We start from the raw sequence: 22,779 nt of genomic DNA, 5'->3' as shown, positions 1-22,779 counted from the left end.
AGGAAAGGAATGCCATACGGTTTTTAGAAGGCAGGTTTTGCTGGACTGTTTTTTTTTTACACCATGTCCCATTTGAACCCCCCTGATGCACCCCTAGAGTAGAAACTCCATAAAAGTGACCCCATCTAAGAAACTACACCCCTCAAGGTATTCAAAACTGATTTTACAAACGTCGTTAACCCTTTAGGTGTTCCACAAGAATTAATGGAAAATAGAGATACAATTTCTAAATTTCACTTTTTTGGCAGATTTTCCATTTTAATAATTTTTTTCCAGTTACAAAGCAAGGGTTAACAGCCAAACCAAACTCAATATGTATGGCCCTGATTCTGAAGTTTACAGAAACACCCCATATGTGGTCGTAAACCGATGTACGGGCACACGGCAGTGCGCAGAAGGAAAGGAATGCCATACGGTTTTTAGAAGGCAGGTTTTGCTGGACTGTTTTTTTTTACACCATGTCCCATTTGAACCCCCCTGATGCACCCCTAGAGTAGAAACTCCAAAAAAGTGACCCCATTTTAGAAACTACGGGATAGGGTGGCAGTATTGTTGGTACTAGTTTAGGGTACATATGATTTTTGGTTGCTCTATATTACACTTTTTGTGAGGCAAGGTAACAAGAAATAGCTGTTTTGGCACCGTTTTTATTTTTTATTTACAACATTCACAGGTTAGATCATGTGATATTTTTATAGACCAGGTTGTCACGGACACTGCGATACCTAATATGTATACTTTATTTTTAGTTATGTAAGTTTTACACAATTAATTCATATTTGAAGCAAAAAAAAAAACATGTTTTAGTGTTTCCATAGTCTGAGAGACAGAATTTTTTCAGTTTTTGGGTGATTACCTTGGGTAGGGTATGATTTTTGCGGGATGAGATGACGGTTTTATTGGCACTATTTTGGGGTGCGTGTGACTTTTTGATCGCTTGCTATTACACTTTTTGTGATGTAAGGTGCCAAAAAATTGTCTATTTAGCACAGTTTTTATTTTTTACGGTGTTAATCTGAGGGGTTAGGTCATGTGGTATTTTTATAGAGCCGGTCGATACGGACGCAGCGATACCTTATATGTATACTTTTTTTTTATTTATGTAAGTTTTACACAATAATATCATTTTTGAAACAAAAAAAATCATGTTTTAGTGTCTCCATATTCTGAGACCCATAGTTTTTTCAGTTTTTGGGCAATTATCTTAGGTAGGGTCTGATATTTTGCGAGATGAGATGATGGTTTAATTGGCACTATTTTGGGGTGCATATGACTTTTTGATCGCTTGCTATTACACTTTTTGTGATGTAAGGTGACAAAAAATGGTTTATTTAGCACAGTTTTTTTGTTTGTTTTTTACGGTGTTCATCTCAGGGGTTAGGTCATGTGATATTTTTATAGAGCCAGGCACACAGCAATACCTAATATGTATACTTATACACCTGTGTCGATACGGACACAGCGATACCTAATATGTATACTTTTTTTTATTTATGTAAGTTTTACACAATAACAGCATTTTTAAAACAAAAAAAATTATGTTTTAGTGTCTCCATATTCTGAGCCATAGTTTTTTTATTTTTTGGGTGATTGTCTCAGGTAGGGGCTCATTTTTTGCGGGATGAGGTGACGGTTAGATTGGTATTATTTTGATGGGCAAACGCCATTTTGATCGCTTGCTGTTGTACTCTTTGTGATGTAAGGTGACAAAAAATGGTTTATTTAGAATAGTTTTTATTTTTTATGGTGTTCATCTGAAGGGTTAGTTCATGTTATATGTTTAGAGAGCCGGTCGATATGGACATGGCGATACCTAATATGTATACTTTTTTCCCCTCCTATTTTTACTTTATTTGGGGAAAATGATGTTTTTGTTTATTTTTACTTGAATTTAATTTTTTGGGAGGAAAACTTTACTTTTTAAACTTTTTTTTTCACTTTATTTTTGGGACTTGAACTTTTGGGGGTTGTCAAGGAACCATGAACCAGACGTACAACAAGAGATAAGTGGAAATAAGAAGGCTTTATTGAAAATCAAGCTGTAAGGCAAAAGTCCAAACGGATGGCTAAACCGAAGCAGGGTCTTGCGAAGCCAGAGGTCAGGAACCAGAAGGGTAGTCAGACGAAGCCAGGATCAGGAACCAGCAGGGTAGTCAGACGAAGCCTGGATCAGGAACCAGCAGGGTAGTCAGACGAAGCCAGGATCAGGAACCAGAAACAGCTGCAGTCTTAGAAGCATGTGAACACAGGAGGACCAAGCAAGGAACTGAAGCCCAGACCTCCTATATATATGAGCTAGGCATCCAGCTCCTCCCAGTGGGAAGGAGAAGCCGCAGGGTGGGAGGCTACAAGAAACCCAGAAACCAAGATGGCCGCCAGCACATGTCAAACGAAGGAGAACAGCAAGAAGGTAAGACCATGACAGTACCTCCCCCTCAAGGGCCCCTCCTCCGCGGAGTAAAGAACGGTTTCTGAGGGAAGCGTGCGTGGAAGGCTCGGAGCAAGGCAGGAGCATGGACATCTGCGGAGGGAACCCAGGAACGCTCCTCTGGACCATAACCACGCCAATGGACCAAAAACTGCACCCGACCGCGGACCAGGCGTGAGTCCAGGATATTGCTCACCTCATACTCCTCACGATTGCCCACTTGGACCGGACGAGGCCGAGGAACCGAGGAAGTGAAACGATTACACACCAGTGGCTTCAACAGGGAGACATGAAACACGTTGGAGATCCGCATGCCAGGAGGAAGCGCAAGGGCATAGGCTACCGGGTTTACCCTGCGAAGCACTCGGAAGGGACCAACAAAGCGAGGCGCCAGCTTGGGAGTGGGCACTCGAAGGTTGAGGTTGCGGGTGGACAACCATACGCGGTCTCCGACCTGGTAGCAAGGAGCGGGCGCTCATCTGCGATCAGCCTGGAGTCTCTGGCGCTGCGCAGAGACCTCAAGGGACCTCTGGATCTGTACCCAAGAAGCACGTAGGACGGAAAGGTGATCCTCCACAGCCGGAATATCCTGGGGAGAGAATACCTCCGGTAACACGGCAGGTTGGAACCCATAATTGGCCATGAAGGGAGACGTCCCAGAGGAAGAGTTCACCGCCGTGTTCCTGGCAAACTCAGCCCAAGGCAGGAGGTCAACCCAATTGTCTTGGTGATCGGAGACATAGCAACGAAGGAATTGCTCCAAGGCCTGATTGGATCGTTCTGCGGCCCCATTGGACTGAGGGTGGTAGGCCGAGGAGAAAGAGAGATGAATCCCCAACTGGGAGCAAAAGGCGCGCCAGAACCTGGACACAAACTGACTCCCCCGATCCGACACAATCTCCTTGGGCAAACCGTGCAACCGGAAGACCTCCCTGGCAAAAATCGAGGCCAACTCTTGTGCAGAGGGTAACTTCTTGAGAGGAACACAGTGGCACATTTTGGAAAACCGATCCACAATCATGAGAATGACCGTATGGCCTCGGGATGCAGGGAGGTCCACAATGAAATCCATCCCCAGGTGTGACCATGGACGCTCCCCGGTGGCTATGGGTTGCAAAAGGCCCAACGGAAGGTGCCGAGGGGACTTACTCTGGGCACAAACGGAGCATGCCGCTACATATGCGGCGATGTCGGAACGTAGAGAAGGCCACCAGAACAGACGTGAAACAGCCCAGGACAGCTGATTCTTTCCAGGATGCCCCGCGGCCTTGGAGTTATGGTAGGTTCGCAACAACCGAGTGCGCAACTCCTCAGGCACAAAACATCTGCCGTTGGGTCTCCCAGAGGGAGCACCAGATTGAGCCGCCAAAATCTGCTCACCCAGGGGAGAGGTCAGGCTGGTGCGAATGGCGGCCAGGATCTGATTCGGAGGTATGACCGAAGTCGGAATCGACTCCTCCCCGGACAGCTCGGAGTACTGCCGTGATAAGGCATCCGCTCTGATGTTCTTGGAACCGGGTAGGTAGGAGACCACGTAATTAAAACGTGACAAGAACAGAGCCCATCTGGCCTGACGTGGTGTCAATCTCTTGGCCTCAGAGAGGTAGGTCAGATTCTTGTGGTCCGTCAGGATGAGAACCGGAACCACCGAGCCCTCGAGCAAGTGCCTCCATTCTTTAAGGGCCTGCACGATGGCCAATAACTCCCTGTCACCAATCTGATAGTTGCACTCCGCGGAAGACAGTTTCCGGGAGTAAAACCCACAAGGAAGCAGAGGACCCTCTGGTGTTCTACGCTGAGACAGAAGGGCGCCTACTCCCGTCTCAGACGCGTCCACCTCGAGGACAAAAGGCAACCCAGGGTTGGGATGCGACAGAATCGGAGCCGACACAAAGGCGGACTTTAGAGCCTCAAAAGCTCGGATGGCCTCGAGCGGCCAGACCTGGGGATTACTGCCCTTCCTGGTCAGATCCGTGAGAGGCTTGGCTAGCATGGAAAAGTCCCTGATGAACTTCCGCTAATAATTGGCGAAGCCCAAAAAGCGCTGCAGGGCACGAAGACCACTGGGCTGGGGCCACTGTAAGACAGCCGAAACCTTCTCAGGATCCATGGAGAACCCCTCAGCGGAAATGATGTAACCTAAGAAGGTTACCTGGGATCGGTGAAATTCGCATTTCTCAAGCTTACCGAACAGCTTGTTCTCTCGTAACCGTTGCAACACTCGTCTGACATCCAGAATGTGGGCCTCCATGGATTCAGAATATACCAAGATGTTATCCAAATAGACCACCACACACTGCTGCAACAGGTCACGGAAAACATCGTTGATGAATTCCTGGAAGACTGCGGGCACAACCCAAAGGGCATAACCAAGGATTCATAATGACCGGTCCTGGTGTTAAACGCGGTCTTCCACTCATCGCCCGCCTTGATCCTTACCAGGTTATATGCCGCCCTCAGGTCGAGTTTGGTAAAGACCGTGGCCCCTTTGAGGCGATCGAACAGCTCGGAAATCAAGGGTATCGGGTAAGCGTTCTTGATCGTGATGCGATTGAGACCCCTGTAATCGTGGCAAGGCCTCAACTCACCGCCCTTCTTCTTCACAAAGAAAAATGCAGCCCCTGCCGGGGACGAGGATTTGCGAATGTGTCCGCGTGAAAGCGCCTCCCTCACGTACTCCTCCATGGCCTCATTCTCCGCTACCGACAGTGGATAGACTTTGCCACGAGGAGGAACGGCACCAGATTGTAACTCTATGGCACAACCGTATGGGCGGTGCGGGGGTAGGGCAACCGCACGCACCGTATCGAATACATCCCGGTACTCCTCGTATTCAGGAGGCAACAGAGAGTCCGAGGAAGTACACAGCAACTTGACAGGCCCATGGATGCAACTAGCCCCACACTGCGGTGACCACGAGAGGATCTCGGCCGATCTCCAATCGAAAGTCGGATTATGCTTCTGGAGCCAGGGGTACCCCAAGACCACCGAGTAGTGTGGAGACGAAATAACCTGGAGACAGACCGACTCTCTGTGAACGGCACCAATGGCCATCCCCACTGGAAGGGTCTGCTGAGTCACGTGTGGCGGCAGAAGGGGTCTGCCGTCTATCGCCTCAAGAGCCAGTGGGGAACCTCGAGGCTGCAGAGGAATGGAATTGGCGGCAGCGAACACACTATCAATGAACAAACCACCAGCACCAGAGTCCACCAACGCCTGGGTCGTCACCGAGCCCCCGACCCAGGAGAGGACAACAGTAATCAGTGGTTTGTCAACACGGGAAACCGGGGACGAGGAGACTCCACCCAAGATCTGCCCCCGACAGGATCTCAGGTGCGAGCGTTTCCCGGACGGTTCGGGCATGCCAACCGAAAATGCCCACCGAGACCACAGTACATGCATCGGCCCTCGCGTCTCCGGAGTACCCTCTCCCCCTCGGACAGGCGAGCAAACCCCAGCTGCATGGGTTCACCCCCAGACAAGTCATCCCCAGGAGGCGTGGGAGGAGAGGGAGGCACGGGTGGGACAGCAAACGTAGGCACCAATCTGTTAGAAGACCTCCGCAGGCTCTCCTTAAAGGAAGGTCTCTCCCTGAGTCTGGTGTCAATCAAAATCAGGAAAGAAATAAGAGACTCGAGCTCCACTGGTAGGTCCTTAGCTGCAACCTCATCCTTCAAGGCATCCGAGAGACCATGAGAGAAAGCAGCGACCAGAGCCTCATTATTCCAGCCCACCTCTGCTGCCAGGGTACGAAACTCAATGGCGTATTCAGCTACGGATCGTGAAGCCTGTCTGATGGACATAAGGAGCTTCGCAGCAGAGGCAGCACGAGCCGGCACATCGAATACCTTCCGAAGAGAAGCAACAAAACCGGACAACCGGATTGTTGTTCTCCCATAAAGGGCTGGCCCAGGCCAAGGCCTTGTCCGAGAGCAGCGAGATCAAGAAGCCCACCTTTGATCTCTCAGTAGGAAAGGCATGTGGCAGCAACTCGAAATAGATGCCCACCTGGTTAAGGAAACCTCGGCACTGAGTTGGCTCTCCCCCAAAGCGCTGTGGAAGGGGGGCAGAACCGGTCATACCCCGAAACACCGCAGGCGCAGCAACAGGTGTCGGGGTAGACTCTGGCGCAACAACCGGAGCGGCAGTAGGAGCGGGCCCAGGGGCGACAACCGACCCATCGGCAACGGAAGCTAAATGAGCCGTGCGTTCAAGCAGGGTTTGCAACGCCACAGCGAACCGACCCAACAGGTGATCCTGCTGATCAAGTCTGGCAACCAGCGTAGGTAGCGAGGATGGCCCTGTACTGTCAGAATTCATGGCTTGGTCCTAATGTCAAGGAACCATGAACCAGACGTACAACAAGAGATAAGTGGAAATAAGAAGGCTTTATTGAAAATCAAGCTGTAAGGCAAAAGTCCAAACGGATGGCTAAACCGAAGCAGGGTCTTGCGAAGCCAGAGGTCAGGAACCAGAAGGGTAGTCAGACGAAGCCAGGATCAGGAACCAGCAGGGTAGTCAGACGAAGCCTGGATCAGGAACCAGCAGGGTAGTCAGACGAAGCCAGGATCAGGAACCAGAAACAGCTGCAGTCTTAGAAGCATGTGAACACAGGAGGACCAAGCAAGGAACTGAAGCCCAGACCTCCTATATATATGAGCTAGGCATCCAGCTCCTCCCAGTGGGAAGGAGAAGCCGCAGGGTGGGAGGCTACAAGAAACCCAGAAACCAAGATGGCCGCCAGCACATGTCAAACGAAGGAGAACAGCAAGAAGGTAAGACCATGACAGGGGTCTACTCCTTTACAATGCATTCCAATACTTCTGTATTGGAATGCCTTGGCTGTATGAGTAATACTGTGTGTATTACTCATACAGCTTCCGGCCTGTGAGATCCAGGGGGCTGGATCTCACAGGCTCGTAACCAGAAGGCAGCGCACTGCCTTCCATGCCATTGGGTCCCCCCTACAGCCGCATGAGGAGCCGATGGCACCGCCGATCGCCGCCGCAAACCTCAGGTAAAGCCGCAAACCGCAGGTCTGAATTGACCTGCGGTTTGCTGCGATAGCCGATGCGGATAGCAAGTGCGGATGCGGTGCGATTTTCACGCACGGTTGCTAGGAGACGATCGGGATGGGGACACGATCTTTATTATTTTCCCTTATAACATGGTTATAAGGGAAAATAATAGCATTCTGAATACAGAACGCATAGTACAATAGGGCTGGAGGGGTTAAAAAAAAATTGTTCACGCAGCCGGCATCTCTTCTGTCTTGTTCTGTGAGGAATAGGACCTTTGATGACATCACTACGTTCATCACATGGTCCATAACATGATCTTTTACCATGGTGATGGTTTATGTGATGGGCCATGTGATGAACGTAGTGACGTCATCAAAGGTCCTATTCCTCACAGAACAAGAGAGAAGAGATGCCGGCTGCGCGAACAAGTGGATCAAGGTGAGTTAAATTATTATTATTTTTTTAACCTCTTTAGCCCTATTTTACTATGCATTCTGTATCCAGAATGCTATTATTTTCCCTTATAACCATGTTATAAGGGAAAATAATACAATCTACACAACCTTGAACCCAAACCTGAACTTCTGTGAAGAAGTTCGGGTCTGGGTACCACAGTCAGTTTTTTATCACGAGCATGCAAAACGCATTGCACCCGCGTGATAAAAACTGAACAACGGAACGCAATCGCAGTCAAAACTGACTGCAATTGGGTACCTACTCGCGCGGGGTTGCCGTAACGCATTCAGACCTTATCCGGACACGCTCATGTAAAAGAGGTCTTACACTTTTTGTGATGCACGGTGACAAAAAATTGCTTTTTTTTACACCGTTTTTATTATTATTATTTTTTTTACGGTGTTCACCTGAGGGGTTAGGTCATGTGATATTTTTATAGAGCAGGTTATTACGGAAGCGGCGATACCTAAAATGTAAACTTTTTTTATTTATGTAAGTTTTACACAATATAATTTTTGAAACCAAAAAAATAATATTTTAGTGTCTCCATAGTTTTTTTTAGTTTTTGGGCGATTGTCTTAGGTAGGGTATCATTTTTGCAGGATAAGATGACGGATTGATTGGCACTATTTTGGGGTGCATATGAATTTTTAAACACTTGCTATTACACTTTGTGATGTAAGGTGATAAAAAATAGCTTTTTTTACACAGTTTTTTTTTTTTTTAGGGGTGAGGTCATGTGATATTTTTATAGAGCAGGTTCTTACGGACGCAGTGATACCTAATATGTCTACTTATTTTTATTTATGCAAGTTTTACACAATGATATTTTTTAAACAAAAAAAATCTTGTTTTAGTGTCTCTATAGTCTGAAAGCCATATTTTATTTTATTTTTGGGGCGATTGTCTCAGGTAGGGCTTATTTTATGCGGGATGAGGTGACAGTTAGGCCGAATGCACACGGCCGTGAGCGGTCCGTGGTATGCCGGCCTGGATTCCTGCGCTTCATGCCGCAGCTGCACTACAGTAATACACTCCTATAGATCATACGAGTGTATTACTGTAGTGCAGCGGCGGCATTAAGCGCACGGCGTCATAGCAACCAATGACGCCGTGCGCTCCTGCTGTCAGCAGGAATCCAGGCCGGCATACCACGGACCGCTCACGGCCGTGTGCATTCGGCCTTAGATTGGTAATATTTTGGGGAGCATGTAAGGAGTGATGTAAGGAGACAAAAACATTTTTTTTAGCACAGTTTTTATTTACTTTTTTTTAAGGTGTTTACCTTCATCTGAAATTTTTTAGAGCCGGTCGTTCCGGACGTGGCAATAGCTAACATGTATACTTTTATTTATTTAAGTTTTACACAATGAAATCATTTTTGAAACAAAAAAAAAATCATCTTTTAGTGTCTCCGTATTCTGAGAGCCATATTTTTTTTTAGTTTTTGGGCAATTGTCTTAGTAGGGTATAATTTTTGCGTGATGAGATGACGGTTTGATTGGCACTATTTTGGTGTGCATATGACTTTTTTATCGCTTGGTGTTGCACTTTTAGTGATGTAAGGTGACAAAAAAATTGTTTATTTAGCACAGTTTTTTTTTACAGTGTTAACCTGAGGGGTTAGGTCATGTGATATTTTTATAAAGCCGGTCGATACAGACGCGGCGATACCTAATATGTATACTTTCTTTTTTTCCCAATTTTTAGCCTTTATTTTGGCAAAAGGATTATTATTATTTTTTACTTGAAACTTTAAATTTTTGTGTTAAAACTTTATTTTTTTCACTTTTTTTCACTTTATTTTTTGTCCCACTCTTGGACTTCAACTTTTGGGGGTCTGATCCCCTTTACAATGCATGTATTGTCATGCATTGGCTGTAAGTGTATTATACACTGTAATACACTTACAGCCTTCCTGCCTGTGAGATCCAGGGGGCTGGATCTCACAGGCTCGCCCGGAAGGCAGCCACGATGCCTAAGGAAGGCATCGGGCTGCCTTCCATGCCCAATGGCTACTTCCTCCCTGCACGGACATTGCATGTGCTATGGTGAGCGCTGAGCGCAGCTGTGCAGGGGTTAATGCGCCGGCATCAGAGATTTCACAGATGCCGGCACATGCAGCAGGGGTCCGGCTATCAGTCATTGATAGCCGGACCCCTGCTGCTGATTGGGCGGGCGCAGCTCTTGCACCCGCCTGCTCACCATGACGTACATTTGCTTCTCTGGTCCTTAAGTCACGGCCAGAGTTGACGTACATGTATGTCATGGGTCCTTAACGGGTTAAGAGAGTATATAGAAACTGCACTAATTTGCATGACTATGAGGAACAGAGTAGCATGATAAAAAACTGGTTTTTGGAGTTTTACAGAAGGTGGTTGAGCAAAGTGTTAATTTGGAACAGGTTAAGATGCAGCAAATGAATAGAAGGAAGAAAAAGACTTCCGCTTGAGTTTTATTACACAATTCAACAATAATGCATGGCAAATAAAGAAAGCTGTGAGAAAGAATTGGTCTGTCCTTAAAAATGACCCTATATTAGGAGACAGGGGCATAGCTATAGGGGGTGCAGAGGTAGCAGTCACTACTGGGCCCAGGAGCCTGAGGGGGTCCAAAGACCCTTGTGCCAAATAAGAAAACACCAGTTCTACAGAAAGTGCATGCTGGTCAAGTTATACCTCTGGCTGGAGATAAGGAGTTAGGTCAAGAATTTATCTTTTGCCATTCCAATTTTTGCCTCAGGCAGTACGAGAGCTATGTGCTTCCCTACCCCTGGCCACAAAGCACTGAGGGAAGGGGGGCCCAAGATAAACTCTTGCACCAGGGCCCATGAGCCTTTAGCTACGCCCCTGTTAGAAGATATTATCCCCCAAAATCCTATAGTTATTTTCAAAAAAGCACCTAATCTATAGAATAAACATGCACATAGTTTTATATTCACACAATCTGGTAAAACTAATAAATATCGTTTCACATGGTGCGGTTTTTGCTTACCTTGTAAGAATCTTCTGAAAGAAAATAAACAGTGCAAAAAAGAAATGGGAGAACTTTTGTGTGAACATATTGGTGTTGTCCACATGCTGGAGTGTCCATGTGGCCTCCAGAATGTAGGATGGACTACTAGGAAACAAAGTCAGAATTCAAGAACATATACAAAATATTAAAAAAGGATTAGATTTCCCCTATGCAAAGTTAAAACTTCTTACTTTATTTCACCTAAAAGGGTCATCTTATACTGGTTAATACTGTGTACCTGCATTTTATATGCTGTGATATATATCCTGTTCATTATCACTGTATTTACATGGCTCTGTGGAAAGGGTTAATGAATACTGAGAGTGTCACGGTCCCTCAGGTGACTGATGTCAGGAAATCAAGGAGATTGGCTGAGCGTGGAGGAATCTAACAGCCTCCTTGATTTCTCTTTATTCAGTGTTGATAGGGTTAATGACCACTTCCTTTTTCTCAGCTGTTGCTCAGTGGTCATTACCTCTACACTTTATAGTCTCACCCCACCCTTCAGACTATGCAGTTGATAGCTTCATTTGTGTTTGGCTGAGCTGGTGTGAGATCCTCTCTGGTGTTCCTGTTCTTCCATCTCTACAGAAGTTAAATGTCGCATTTGTTTGTATTTGTTATATTCCCTGTTGTTGTATCTGGGCTTGAGACAGAGACTACCTTTTGTCCATTTGGGGAGGAATGGGTTGTCTCTGGTCCTATACTTATTCCAGGGCCTTATAGGGAAATCAGGGCCTAGGTATCCTGCTTATGAATATTCCTTCCTTCCTTCAAGGTCTATTCATATTGATAGGTAGTCAGGGCCCGGATTAGGGTTGTCTAGGAGGTGACCTGTTTCTTCCCTAGTTTCCATGACCAGTTACTGTTCCCCTTCCTTCCTGTGTTCAGTGTGGAGTTCACCCCCTACACTGATTGTGACAGAGAGACTGTTAGGGCTTTGATTGAGAAGCTGGTAATTTTACACAGCTGCCATAGGGTTTAAAGAAGACCATGTTTTGTAGAGAAAAACCCAGAAGTTGTTTACCACCATGTTTTGGAGGGAAAAACCCAGACTTGTGTACCACCAAACAGCAGACACCGTGACCTTTTAACTCTGTTATGTCTGGAAGCTTGCTTTTGTCTGGAAAACCTGCTGTGTCATTGAGTATCATTGAGCTGAAACAATGTATCTGTTTCTGCTGAGTTTCTCCACACCACCCCTCCCATTAGAAGGTTCTAGTCTAGCAAAAACTGTATATAAGCAGTCAGAGCCCCTAGTGTGCTGCAGTTAGGGAACAGTGCTTGGAAGAGGAGACTCTGCCATACTACTGAGTGACCAGAAGAAGACACTGAGACGGGGATGCAACGCCACAGACCCTGGATCACCAGCCTTGGACCAGGGTACCAGCCTTCTGAAGAGAAAGAGGGACAGCTAGCTCAGGCCTTTCCTCAGCTTTAAACCCTTCTTCTGCCAGGGAGGAGTGGAGAAGCCAGCCCTATGCTTCGCCTGTATTGTTTTGTACCTGAATTCCTCCAGTAAAGAAGCACCCAGGTTTACTTCAGACCCTGATTCTCTGGACTTCTTTCCTATTGGGGTGCACCACGCCTTACCAGCCCTTCCGGAAAGCAGCAACACGTGGTGATACCTCGGCGGTGTCCGGGGGACCCAGCGTAGCGTTGGGGCCACCCAAAACCTGGCCACTGCACATGCCACACTTTTCAGATTTTTATCATGTATCATTTTCTTTTCACTTCACACAAACTTACTACTTTGTGTTGGTTTGCCACATAAAATCTCAATAAAATACATTTAGTTTTGTGGGTGTCAACGTGACGAAATGTGGAAAAGTTCAAGGGGTATGAATACTTTTTCAAGGCACTGTAGTTATAACTATTTTACATTGTGTGTAAGGAGGTGGCAGCAATCATCTTACAATTGTATGTGTCTGACCAATGGTTAGAAATGGTAGGATATGTTGGGGATGGGTCTATTATGACCCCATATGTCAGAAACCGATGTAAAAATGTTGCATGCCTGCATTTTCTGACTTTCTGAACGCCCATGTTACAAAATGTAGGTGCATGTGGTGTTTCTACTCCACCCTTACCAATGTGGTCGGGGTGGGGATGTGGTATTTACAGGGCCATCATCCTCAGCACTTTTATTTGTGTAAATGACAACTGAAATCTACACCAGCTACAGTCTGGAGTAGATTTCAGTCTAGCCGCTAGACTACTGGAGGATGCGCCTAATTTATGACTAAGCCTGCACCTCGTCATACATTTACCACATCCTCCAGAAGAGCAGGGGATAACAATGACTGGTAATAAAGGACTCCCTTTTGTATTTGTCTGTATTTTCCGCCTACAGGATGGACTGTCTGGGTTGGGAAGGGCCTGACTATTTGTAAAATGTTCCTTAAAGGGATTGTCCCACGATAAATATTCTACATTCAGCACCTTGATCTGAATACTTTTGCAATTGCGTGTAATAAAACATTTAGTATAGCCATTGAGTTATTCACTGAAATCTATCTGCTGTTTGCCCTTTTTCTAAATTCTCTGTCCAGCTTACTGAGGTTGACATACAGTTGTGTTCATAATAATAGCAGTCAGACATCACTAACCTGATCAATCACTGTTTTTGGTAGAAATTATATTTCTACTTAGCAAATAATTTACTAGCAGGTGTAGTAGAGTAATAGAAATCCAACAGTCATGACATGCATGCTGCTGATTCTCTGTAACAGAATCACTAATTGAAAGGGGCATGTTCAAAATAATATAGAATAAAATATTGGTTAAGGCTGAGCACTCACCACCTGGGCCATAGATGACAAAGTAGAGTAAAAATCGCCTGAATAGTAGGTGAACACCTGAGTAGTTTATTATTAAAAAATGTGGATATACGACATAAAATAGTATTAAAAAAACATATAGTACAAAGAACACAAATAAAATGAATATGGTGCAATATAAAATCACAAATATGGCTGAGGTAGTTACATATAGCAGCAGTATAAAGTGACAGTATAGAGTTGATGCGCATAAATGGAGTTGCTGCCTCAATATAGAGCAGTGTATGTCATCCAATGTTAATATTGGATTGTCCGATTCTGGAACATAGATGCTGAATGGTGATTAAGATTGTGACTTGTAATATCACATATAACAATCCCAGTTTTCTCCCATCAATTTGAAAGCAATATTATTGCAAAAGAGGGTTAGGCAAAAAATAGCTGACTTATGCATTCTGAAGTGTAACTACAATATACATGTGACCTTGTTGCAAAGTTAGAAGTAATTGAAGTGCCGTACGACTTGTGCACACAGTGGCGTCCCACGTGGCTGCAATGTCGGATACAGCGGTATCTTGTTACAAGTTGTCAGCTGGAACGACTTGGGCGATTTAGCGGTCACTTGTCTGTACAATCTCCAGTTGCCTTATAGACAGTCTCCGACCGTAGGAGTTATTCAGGTGATGTCTCCAGATGGTTGTCAGGACCGGATGTTCAAATCATAGCGTTCCATATATGCCGAGTGGGAGTTAGAGCTGGCCTCTATAGTGTTGGACAGTGCGTAAATTAGAGTCCAAATCCAGGATAGATGCAAAAATAGATGTCCAACAGCTGATGTGCGGGTCTCCTATTAACCATACGCGTTTCGGGGTCTATTCCTGGCCCCTTCCTCAGTGGTAACCCGCAAGAGTGATCTATCCCCTTTTATATCCAGCGTTCATTACATTCAGTGGATTGTTATATGTGATATTACAAGTCACGATCTTAATCACCATTCAGCATCTATGTTCCAGAAACGGACAATCCAATATTGGATTGTCAATTGGACGACATACACTGCTCCATATTGAGGCAGCGACTCAATTTATGCACATCAACTCTATACTGTCACTTTATACTGCTGCTATATGTAACTACCTCAGCCATTTTCATGATTTTATATTGCACCACATTCATTGTATTTATGTTCTTTGTACTATATGTTTTTTTTAATACTATTTTATGTCATATGCAAATTTTATAATAATAAACTACTCAGGTGTTTGCCTACTATTCAGGCGATTTTTACTCTCCTTTGTCATCTATGGCCCAGGTGGTGAGTGCTCAGCCTTAACCAATATTTTATTCTATATTCTTTTCTGACAGGGTGAGTCATCAGGCTTTGAAGCACCCATTCCACAGTTACCAACAGAGTGAGCCACCATACTTCTCTATTTATGTTCAAAATAATAGCAGTGTGGAGTTCAATGAGTGAGGTCATTTGAAAAACAGGTGGCAATTATTGCCCTTATTTAAGGAAGATAGGCAGCAAATAGTGTACATGCTGGTTACAGTGCATTTCTCTCTGAAATTCTGAGGAAAATGGGTTGTTCCAGACATTGTTCAGAAGAACAGTGTACCTTGATTAAAAAGTTGATTGGAGAGGGAAAAACATATAATGAAGTGCAGAAAATGATAGGCTGCTCAGCTAAAATCATTGCAAATGCTTTAAAATGGCAAGCAAAACCTGAAAGATGTGGAAGAAAGTTAAAAACTACCATTCGAATGGATAGAAGAATAACCAAAATGACAAGGACTCAGCCAACAATCAGCTCCAGGAAGATCAAAGAAGGTCTAAAGTTACCTGTGAGTACTGTTACAATTAGAAGACACCTACGTGAAGCCAAGCTATCTGCAAGAAACCCCCGCAAAGTCCCACTGTTGAAAAAAAGACATGTGCTGAAGAGGTTACAATTTGCCAAAGAGCACACTGACTGGCCTAAAGAGACATCTTGTGGACTGATGAAAGTAAGATTGTTCTTGTTGGGTCTAGTGGCCGGAGACAGTTTGTCAGATGACCCCCAAACACTGAATTCAAGCCACAGTACACTGTGAAGACAGTGAAGCATGGTGACACAAGCATCATGATATGGGGATGTTTCTCATACTACGGTGTTGGGCCGCATACCAGGGATCATGGATCAGTTTGAATACATCAGAATACTTGAATAGGTTATGCTGATGAGGAAATGCCCTTGAAATGAGTGTTCCAACAAGACAACTACCTCAAACGCACCAGTAAATGTGCAACATGTTTGTTCCAGACCAAAAAGATTGACGTTATGGAGTGGTCAGCCCAATCCCCGGATCTTAATCCAATAGAAAACTTGTGGGTGACATCAAAAATGCAGTTTCTGAGGCAAAACCAAGAAATAGAGAAGAACTGTGGAATGTAGTCCAATCCTCCTGGGCTGGAATACCTGTTCACAGGTGCCAGAAGTTGGTTGACTCCATGCAACACAGATGTACAGCAGTTCTCAGAAACAGTGGTTATACAACTAAATATTAGTAAGTGATTCAAAGGAAAGCAAAATATTCAAACTTTCAGTTTATATAGTGAATGTTTAAGTTTGTAAAGAAGAATACAAACACAGTTTTTTTAACAGTCTAATATTCAGATTTCTTTAAAAAAAATTAGAGGAACAACACAAATATGATATTTTTTTCTTCATGTTTTGTTTTGGAATAGAATGTGTAGTGTTCCCAATGCATTTGTGTGTATGGAAATAACAGCTATTAGAAGGATTTTGAGCTTTATTCACTTTTTTAAACACACTGCTATTATTTTGAACACAACTGTATATGCTTAATTCCATCCTTTAACTACCACCAGATGCAGCAGAAAGGACAGGCCCCCTGAGCTGCCAGCTTGAAAAAAATCTAGTGCAATTGCAGCAATGAATGGGGAGATCACTGGATCCATGTGACGTACAGGGCTGATTCTATGTTTGCTAGAAAAAGATTGTCATGTACTATATGATGTCCGATTTTCATGTTTACATTACTCATGGGATAACCCCTTTAAATTTTGTGTATAAAACGTGATGGTGGTCATTCTCGAAATCCATGTTGGAGTTGGTGTCTATGGAAGGAGAGACACCTAGAGGCTGTAACAGTGAAGTCACAAGAAGAAGGAGCCGCAGGAGGTTGCTACAAAGGGTTGTCTTCCTGCCCAAAGATGTTGTTGTGCTTGGTGACGCCCTGAGAGCAGAAGGAAGAGACTGAGACATAGCGCCAGATGAGGGGGTCTTGTGACAAAGAGAGTCGCCATTAAATCCTGGTCGCTGAGCAGAACCAAACCCTAGAATTGACTGGAATTAACTGGAAGAGAGAGTTGTGCCACCACGTTATATACAGTTGTACTTTGATAGTTGTGACCCAGGAGGATTAAATTGACTAGTTCTTGTTGAACACTCTCAGTCTATTGCCTCCGTTGCACTGAGCCAGGGGGCAGACACAAGTGAGGACCCTACATTTACAGGCAGAATAATTCATTATATGAATGTAAAATTATGTCACTAGTCCCATAAAGGACCTTATATATATATATATAAAAAAAATTCTAGTTAGTTGCCTAAAATAACACTGTGAGCAGAACTGATATACTGTCATGTCATGTGCATTGCTTGGGTAGGACACAGGCATTCTTTTTTTGGCATTTTTTTAATCACTGCATTACACTTCAACCTCTCCGGTCCTTTACCAGGTTTAATACAGTGTGGCAATATTGTAGTGAGTGTTGCTTGGTGCCATTAAGGTCAGTAGAGTACAGTCTGAACCCAACGCCACCAGTACAGCATACCCCTTTTATAAACATAAAGGCAAACCATTTTCCCACATAAAATATATAAGCCCGGCAATCTATCTAGTATTAAAACATTATAATGCATCTGGTTCTGGGTTCGTGTGACAATGCAATGAATACAAAAAAATCATCAAGGACCCGACTGGAATGAATGGGACCCTGAAATTACCTGGCCATTTGTTTGTATGCTTCTTCTGCCACAGCAAATATATGGGGATCCATGTCACCCATATTCTGCCCACTGTATGCATGGATGATTGCATCTCCATAAATGGGTAGTTCTTTATATGGATTTATTGCAACTAGAATAATACCTGCAGAAAAAAACAGGCCCAGGTATTCAGATACTTCCACAAACATAAAATACACACATGAAATAGAAGTAGATTATGTTAGATGTACCAGTATTCCCTAACCGCAATTCTTTGAAGCAGTGAAATGCACCATATTGGTTTTACTGTTACTGAGCTACTATAGAGTATTTTTACCCTGCTGATTTTAAAGGGGTCTATGGCAGTGCAGTACTTATTCTTCATCCTCCATGCTTGGCTTGCTTAAATGTGCATGGTCATTTTTATGTAGAGGAGAACAAGTCTGGTTCTTCTTTAGGATAACTTATTGACTAAAGCAAGCATCCTCAAACTGCGGCCCTCCAGCTGTTGTAAAACTACAACTCCCACAATGTCCTGCTGTAGGCTGATACCTGTAGGCTGTTCGGGCATGCTGGGAGTTGCTTTTTTGCAACAGCTGGAGGGCCGCAGTTTGAGGATGCCTAGACTAAAGCATTATTTGAGAAGATGTGTCTAGTGCCGCTTCATTAGATTGCCACTGCAGTAGATTGAAAATGACAGATTTAGGCCGAATGCACATGGCAGTAGAACATGGACGTGAGCAGTCTGTGGTATCCCGGCCTGGCATCCTGCTGACAGCAGGAGTGCACGGCGTCATTGGTTGCTTCTGGTATGATCTATACGAGTGTATTACTGTAATGCAGCGGCGGCATGAAGCGCAGTGCGTCATAGCAACCAATGACGCCGTGTGCTCCTGCTGTCAGCAGGATGCCAGGCCAGGATACCACGTACCGCTCACATCCGAGTTCCAGGGCCGTGTGCATTCGGCCTTAAATAGTCACTAACTTTTCACACAACTTTGCATAAATCAATACTACAAGTGAAAACAAGAAACTTTGTAATATGTTTTATCAGGAAGAAATTCCTAGTTTATCAGTAAGAAATGTCTAGTCCTCCCCCTGCAGAGCTACATAGGAAGGTGTAGCTCTGCACAAATGTTTCATTCACAAAAATACATGTCAGTACTTCTCTTTAATGTCCTCAATTATCCTGGGGCTGCTTCTTAATGACTGTGAGACAGTTAGAAAGGAGATTTCCCTCCACTTACAGTTGAATAAACTGGTGAAGCAGGAAGATGTCGGCTATCTGCTTCACTGTTCACCTGCCACCGATGATTCAGTGCCGGCAAGCGCAATGCGATGATGTCATCAGGCCTGCTGCACTGAATCACAGGCAACACAGCACAGATCGAGGGTCTGATCCGCACTTTGTTGCCTGTGGCTCAGTGCGGCAGGCATGATAATATAATCGCATTGCGCGTATCATTGTATGGGGGGGTCAGAAAAGGATCATATTGCATTGGGACATTAAGCACGGCATTATATTGTGAGAGACGGCACTAAGGGAGCATCATATTATGAAGGGAGTTACTAAGGGGGTATCATACTGTGAGGGGAGGCACTAAAAGAGGCATTAAACGATAAGGCGAGGTACTAATGGGGTATCATATTGTGAGAGTAGGCACTAAAGGGGGCATCATACTGTGAAGGGAGGTACTAAGAGGACCTCAAATTCTGCAAGGAGGCATATTGTGAGATGGGGGCATTGTACTCTGCGGGGGAGACTAAAAGGGCATCATATTGTCTGAGGGGGCCCTAAGGGGATTGGGTGGGATTAAAGATATTTTTCAGAAAATATCCACAGAGCAGTACACACCACTGTTGTCCCTCCTTAAAAAAAAAAAATTTGCACCTCGGACCTTCACCCACTGGCTTAAATGATGTTAAATGCTCCTGCCCATGCCTTCGCCACACACCTTTTTTGGAAAGTGGGGAGCATGGCTTATAAGGGTCATTTACGACTAAGTTTAGTTATAATGGCATTTAAAACACTGAAAACCTGCAACATCGCAACTTTTCTGGTGTAGGGGCCTTTGTAAATGACCACTGATCTGTCTATTCTAGAATATGGTATCTGGAAAAATACTAAGGCAATTCTTATAATTAGGGTAACAGTGAGCACAGTGTGGATGTGAACGTGATGATATTTGTACAGGTGTGTTTGTCTAAGGAACCTGCGGCTATGTATTTCACTTTTTTGTACATTACTTTACTGGTCAAAGGAACAAAAATGTGTACAGGGTGCTGGGCAACTCCTAGGTAGCCAAAATACATTAACATTTGTGACTACAGCCTAGCCATAGGGCCAGATTCACACTTGCTGTTTTTATTTGAGGTTTTAGTGCAGTTTATGATGGTTTTTACACATAACTATTCATATGTTACTCAAGCATGTTAGGAGAGTTTGTTAACAATTTATATTACAGATACAAAGACTAATTATTGTACTTCAAACAATGAACTTACTGAGGCTACTTTCACACTAGCGTTTTTCTTTTCCGGCGCTGAGTTCCGTCCTAGGGGCTCAAATCCAGAAAAGAACTGATCAGTTTTGTCCTAATGCATTCTGAATGGAGAGTAATCTGTTCAGGATGCATCAGGATGTCTTCATTTCAGTCTTTTTGACTGATCAGGCTTTTCAGAAAACCGTAGCATGTTGTATTTTTACCTCCGGCCAAAAATCCTGAACACTTTGACTGAACGCCTGATCAGGCCTTTTTCCCATTGACTTGCATTAACGCCGGATCCGGCGCCGTGTGTTCAGTCAAACCGGATCCGGCTTTTGCATGTTTGAATAAAAAGTTAAAGTCCATAAATGGCGGATCTGTTTTTTCCAATGCATTTTTACATTGTGATCAAAATCCTGATCAGGATTCAAATGTAATCCGTTTTCACACGTTTTTCCAGATCCAGCGGGCAGTTCCAGTGTCGGAATTGAACGCCGGATTTAAACAACGCTACTTTCATACTTGCGGCAGAGAGATCTCTAACTGCCTGCCGGATCAGGCAAAACGTATGCAAACTGATGGCATTAGTAAGACTGATCAGGATCCTGATCAGTCTTAAAAATGCCTGATCAGTTGAAAAAATGCATTGAAATGCCGGATCCGTCTTTCCGGTGTCATCCCGCAAAACGGATCCGGCATTTATTTTTTTCACCTTTTTTTCAGTCTGCGCATGCGCAGACCGGAAGGACGGATCCGGCATTCCGGTATTCTGAATGCCGGAATCGGCACTAATACATCTCTTGGGGAAAAAATGCCGGATCCGGCATTCAGGCAAGTCTTCAGTTTTTTTCGCCGGAGATAAAACCATAGCATGCTGCGGTTTTCTCTTTTGTCTGATCAGTCAAAACGACTGAACTGAAGACATCCTGATGCAAACTGAACGGATTACTCTCCATTCAGAATGCATGGGGATATGCCTGATCAGTTCTTTTCCGGTATAGAGCCCCTAGGACGGAACTCTATGCCGGAAAAGAAAAACGCAAGTGTGAAAGTACCCTAACATATGTTATCAAAACTGCATTGATCATCCTATTTCAAATTCTCCTCTCATCTCCTGGCGGCTCTACTTCCTCCTTTAGGCCTCATGCACACAAACATATTTTCATTCAGTGTCCATTAAGTTTTTTTTCTCCGTATACGGAACCATTCAGGTACATTCTGTTTCCGTATATTCGTATTTCCGTTCCGCAAAAAAATAGAACATGTCCTATTATTGTCCGCATTACGGACAAGGATAGCACTGTTCTATTAGGGTCCATTCAGACGTCCGTAGTGTATTGCGGACCGCAAAACACTGACGCCACACATCGCCGGCACTTAATAGATAATTCCTATTCTTGTCCGCAGCTGCGGACAAGAATAGGACATGCTCTATTTTTGTCTGGAGCCACGGACCAGAAATGCGGATGCGGAAGGCACACTGTGTGCTGTCCACATCTTTTCCGGCCACATTGAAAATGAATGGGTCCGAATGCGGAACGCATCCGGACCCATTCAACGGATGTCTGATTGGACTCTTAGGGCCAGCTGGTCCATTCTGCAAAATACGGAATGCACACTGATGTCATCCGTTTTTTTTGCGCACCACAAAACACATACGGTCATGTGCATGAGGCCTTATTCTGACACAGTCTGGGAGCTAATCATCGACACAGAGGGGGGAGGGGAGCTCCCTGCCTGTGTCAGAGTCAATGGATCTTATATAGGATGATCAATGCAGTTATGATAAATACAGTATATTAGTAAGCTAATTAATAATGCATAGATCATTCTGATGATAAAAAAGAAAGAAAATCTAATATGAAAATATGAAAAGAATGAGGTAACGATAGTTCATTCTGCAGAAAGACCTCAGATGTATGACACATATAGTACTCCCATGCAGCTGTGGTGCGGTATTTACTTACCACTGTATGTGTAGATAAGTTTAGACTCCATAAATCGCACTTTAAGGTTGTGCAGGACAGCAGGCTCGTGCAAATAACTGAGAGCGGTGAGGTCATTTTCTCCTACAAGAATGTCTGGATTTCTAAGAGGAGGTAGACCTTTCTCTATCAAATATTTCAAGTTCTACAAGAAAAACGATATTGCAAGTCTACGATTACATACAAATAAACTTTTCTCTTATCTGGGACAGAAACATGTCTTGGCATGATCATGTCCCCATCCCATGGTCTGGCACTACTGTATAATACTTTATTCGTTTTAAATGTTGTAGCAGATATATAGTTTTAGCTTTGCTCTACTTTCAGACTGGTTTGGGGAGCAGCACAGCAATCTTACTACCTTGTGTATTACTTTTAGGGTTCGGTTTGGCTTATCCAAAAGTAATCTGCTGCTAAATAAAAATATGGGATTTTTTATGCCTGGTGGCAGTTTCTGAAACCCCTGTGGAAAAAGGTGCACCAAGATCTCTGTAACACTATAGGAGCCCACAATGCTGAGGTTATCTGACAGCAGTGGTACACGGTCTGTGACCACGTCTGTCAGGATAGATCAACATGTTCAGCGCCATACAATCGCAACTGGGTGGAAAGA

General features: G+C 44.3%; 1 protein-coding gene across 1 annotated transcript in view; it reads right to left on the bottom strand.

Moving 5' to 3' along the window:
• The window catches only part of MYO5C (myosin VC), a gene marked incomplete at its 5' end in the record, with an annotated part of 119,260 nt that extends 96,949 nt beyond the window's left edge, over nt 1–22,311 (bottom strand). The window contains 2 exons of the mRNA XM_044273824.1: nt 17,714–17,858; nt 22,149–22,311. Coding sequence (XP_044129759.1) covers nt 17,714–17,858; nt 22,149–22,311 — 308 coding nt within the window. The remainder of the gene's footprint in view (nt 1–17,713; nt 17,859–22,148) is intronic.
• Between the last annotated feature and the right edge of the window lie 468 nt (nt 22,312–22,779).

Source organism: Bufo gargarizans, unplaced genomic scaffold (assembly GCF_014858855.1).
Source record: "Bufo gargarizans isolate SCDJY-AF-19 unplaced genomic scaffold, ASM1485885v1 original_scaffold_1171_pilon, whole genome shotgun sequence".
In the NCBI taxonomy this organism is placed as follows: Eukaryota; Metazoa; Chordata; class Amphibia; order Anura; family Bufonidae; genus Bufo; species Bufo gargarizans.
Note: the sequence above shows the minus strand (reverse complement) of the source record. Positions and strands in the feature narration are given on the sequence as shown.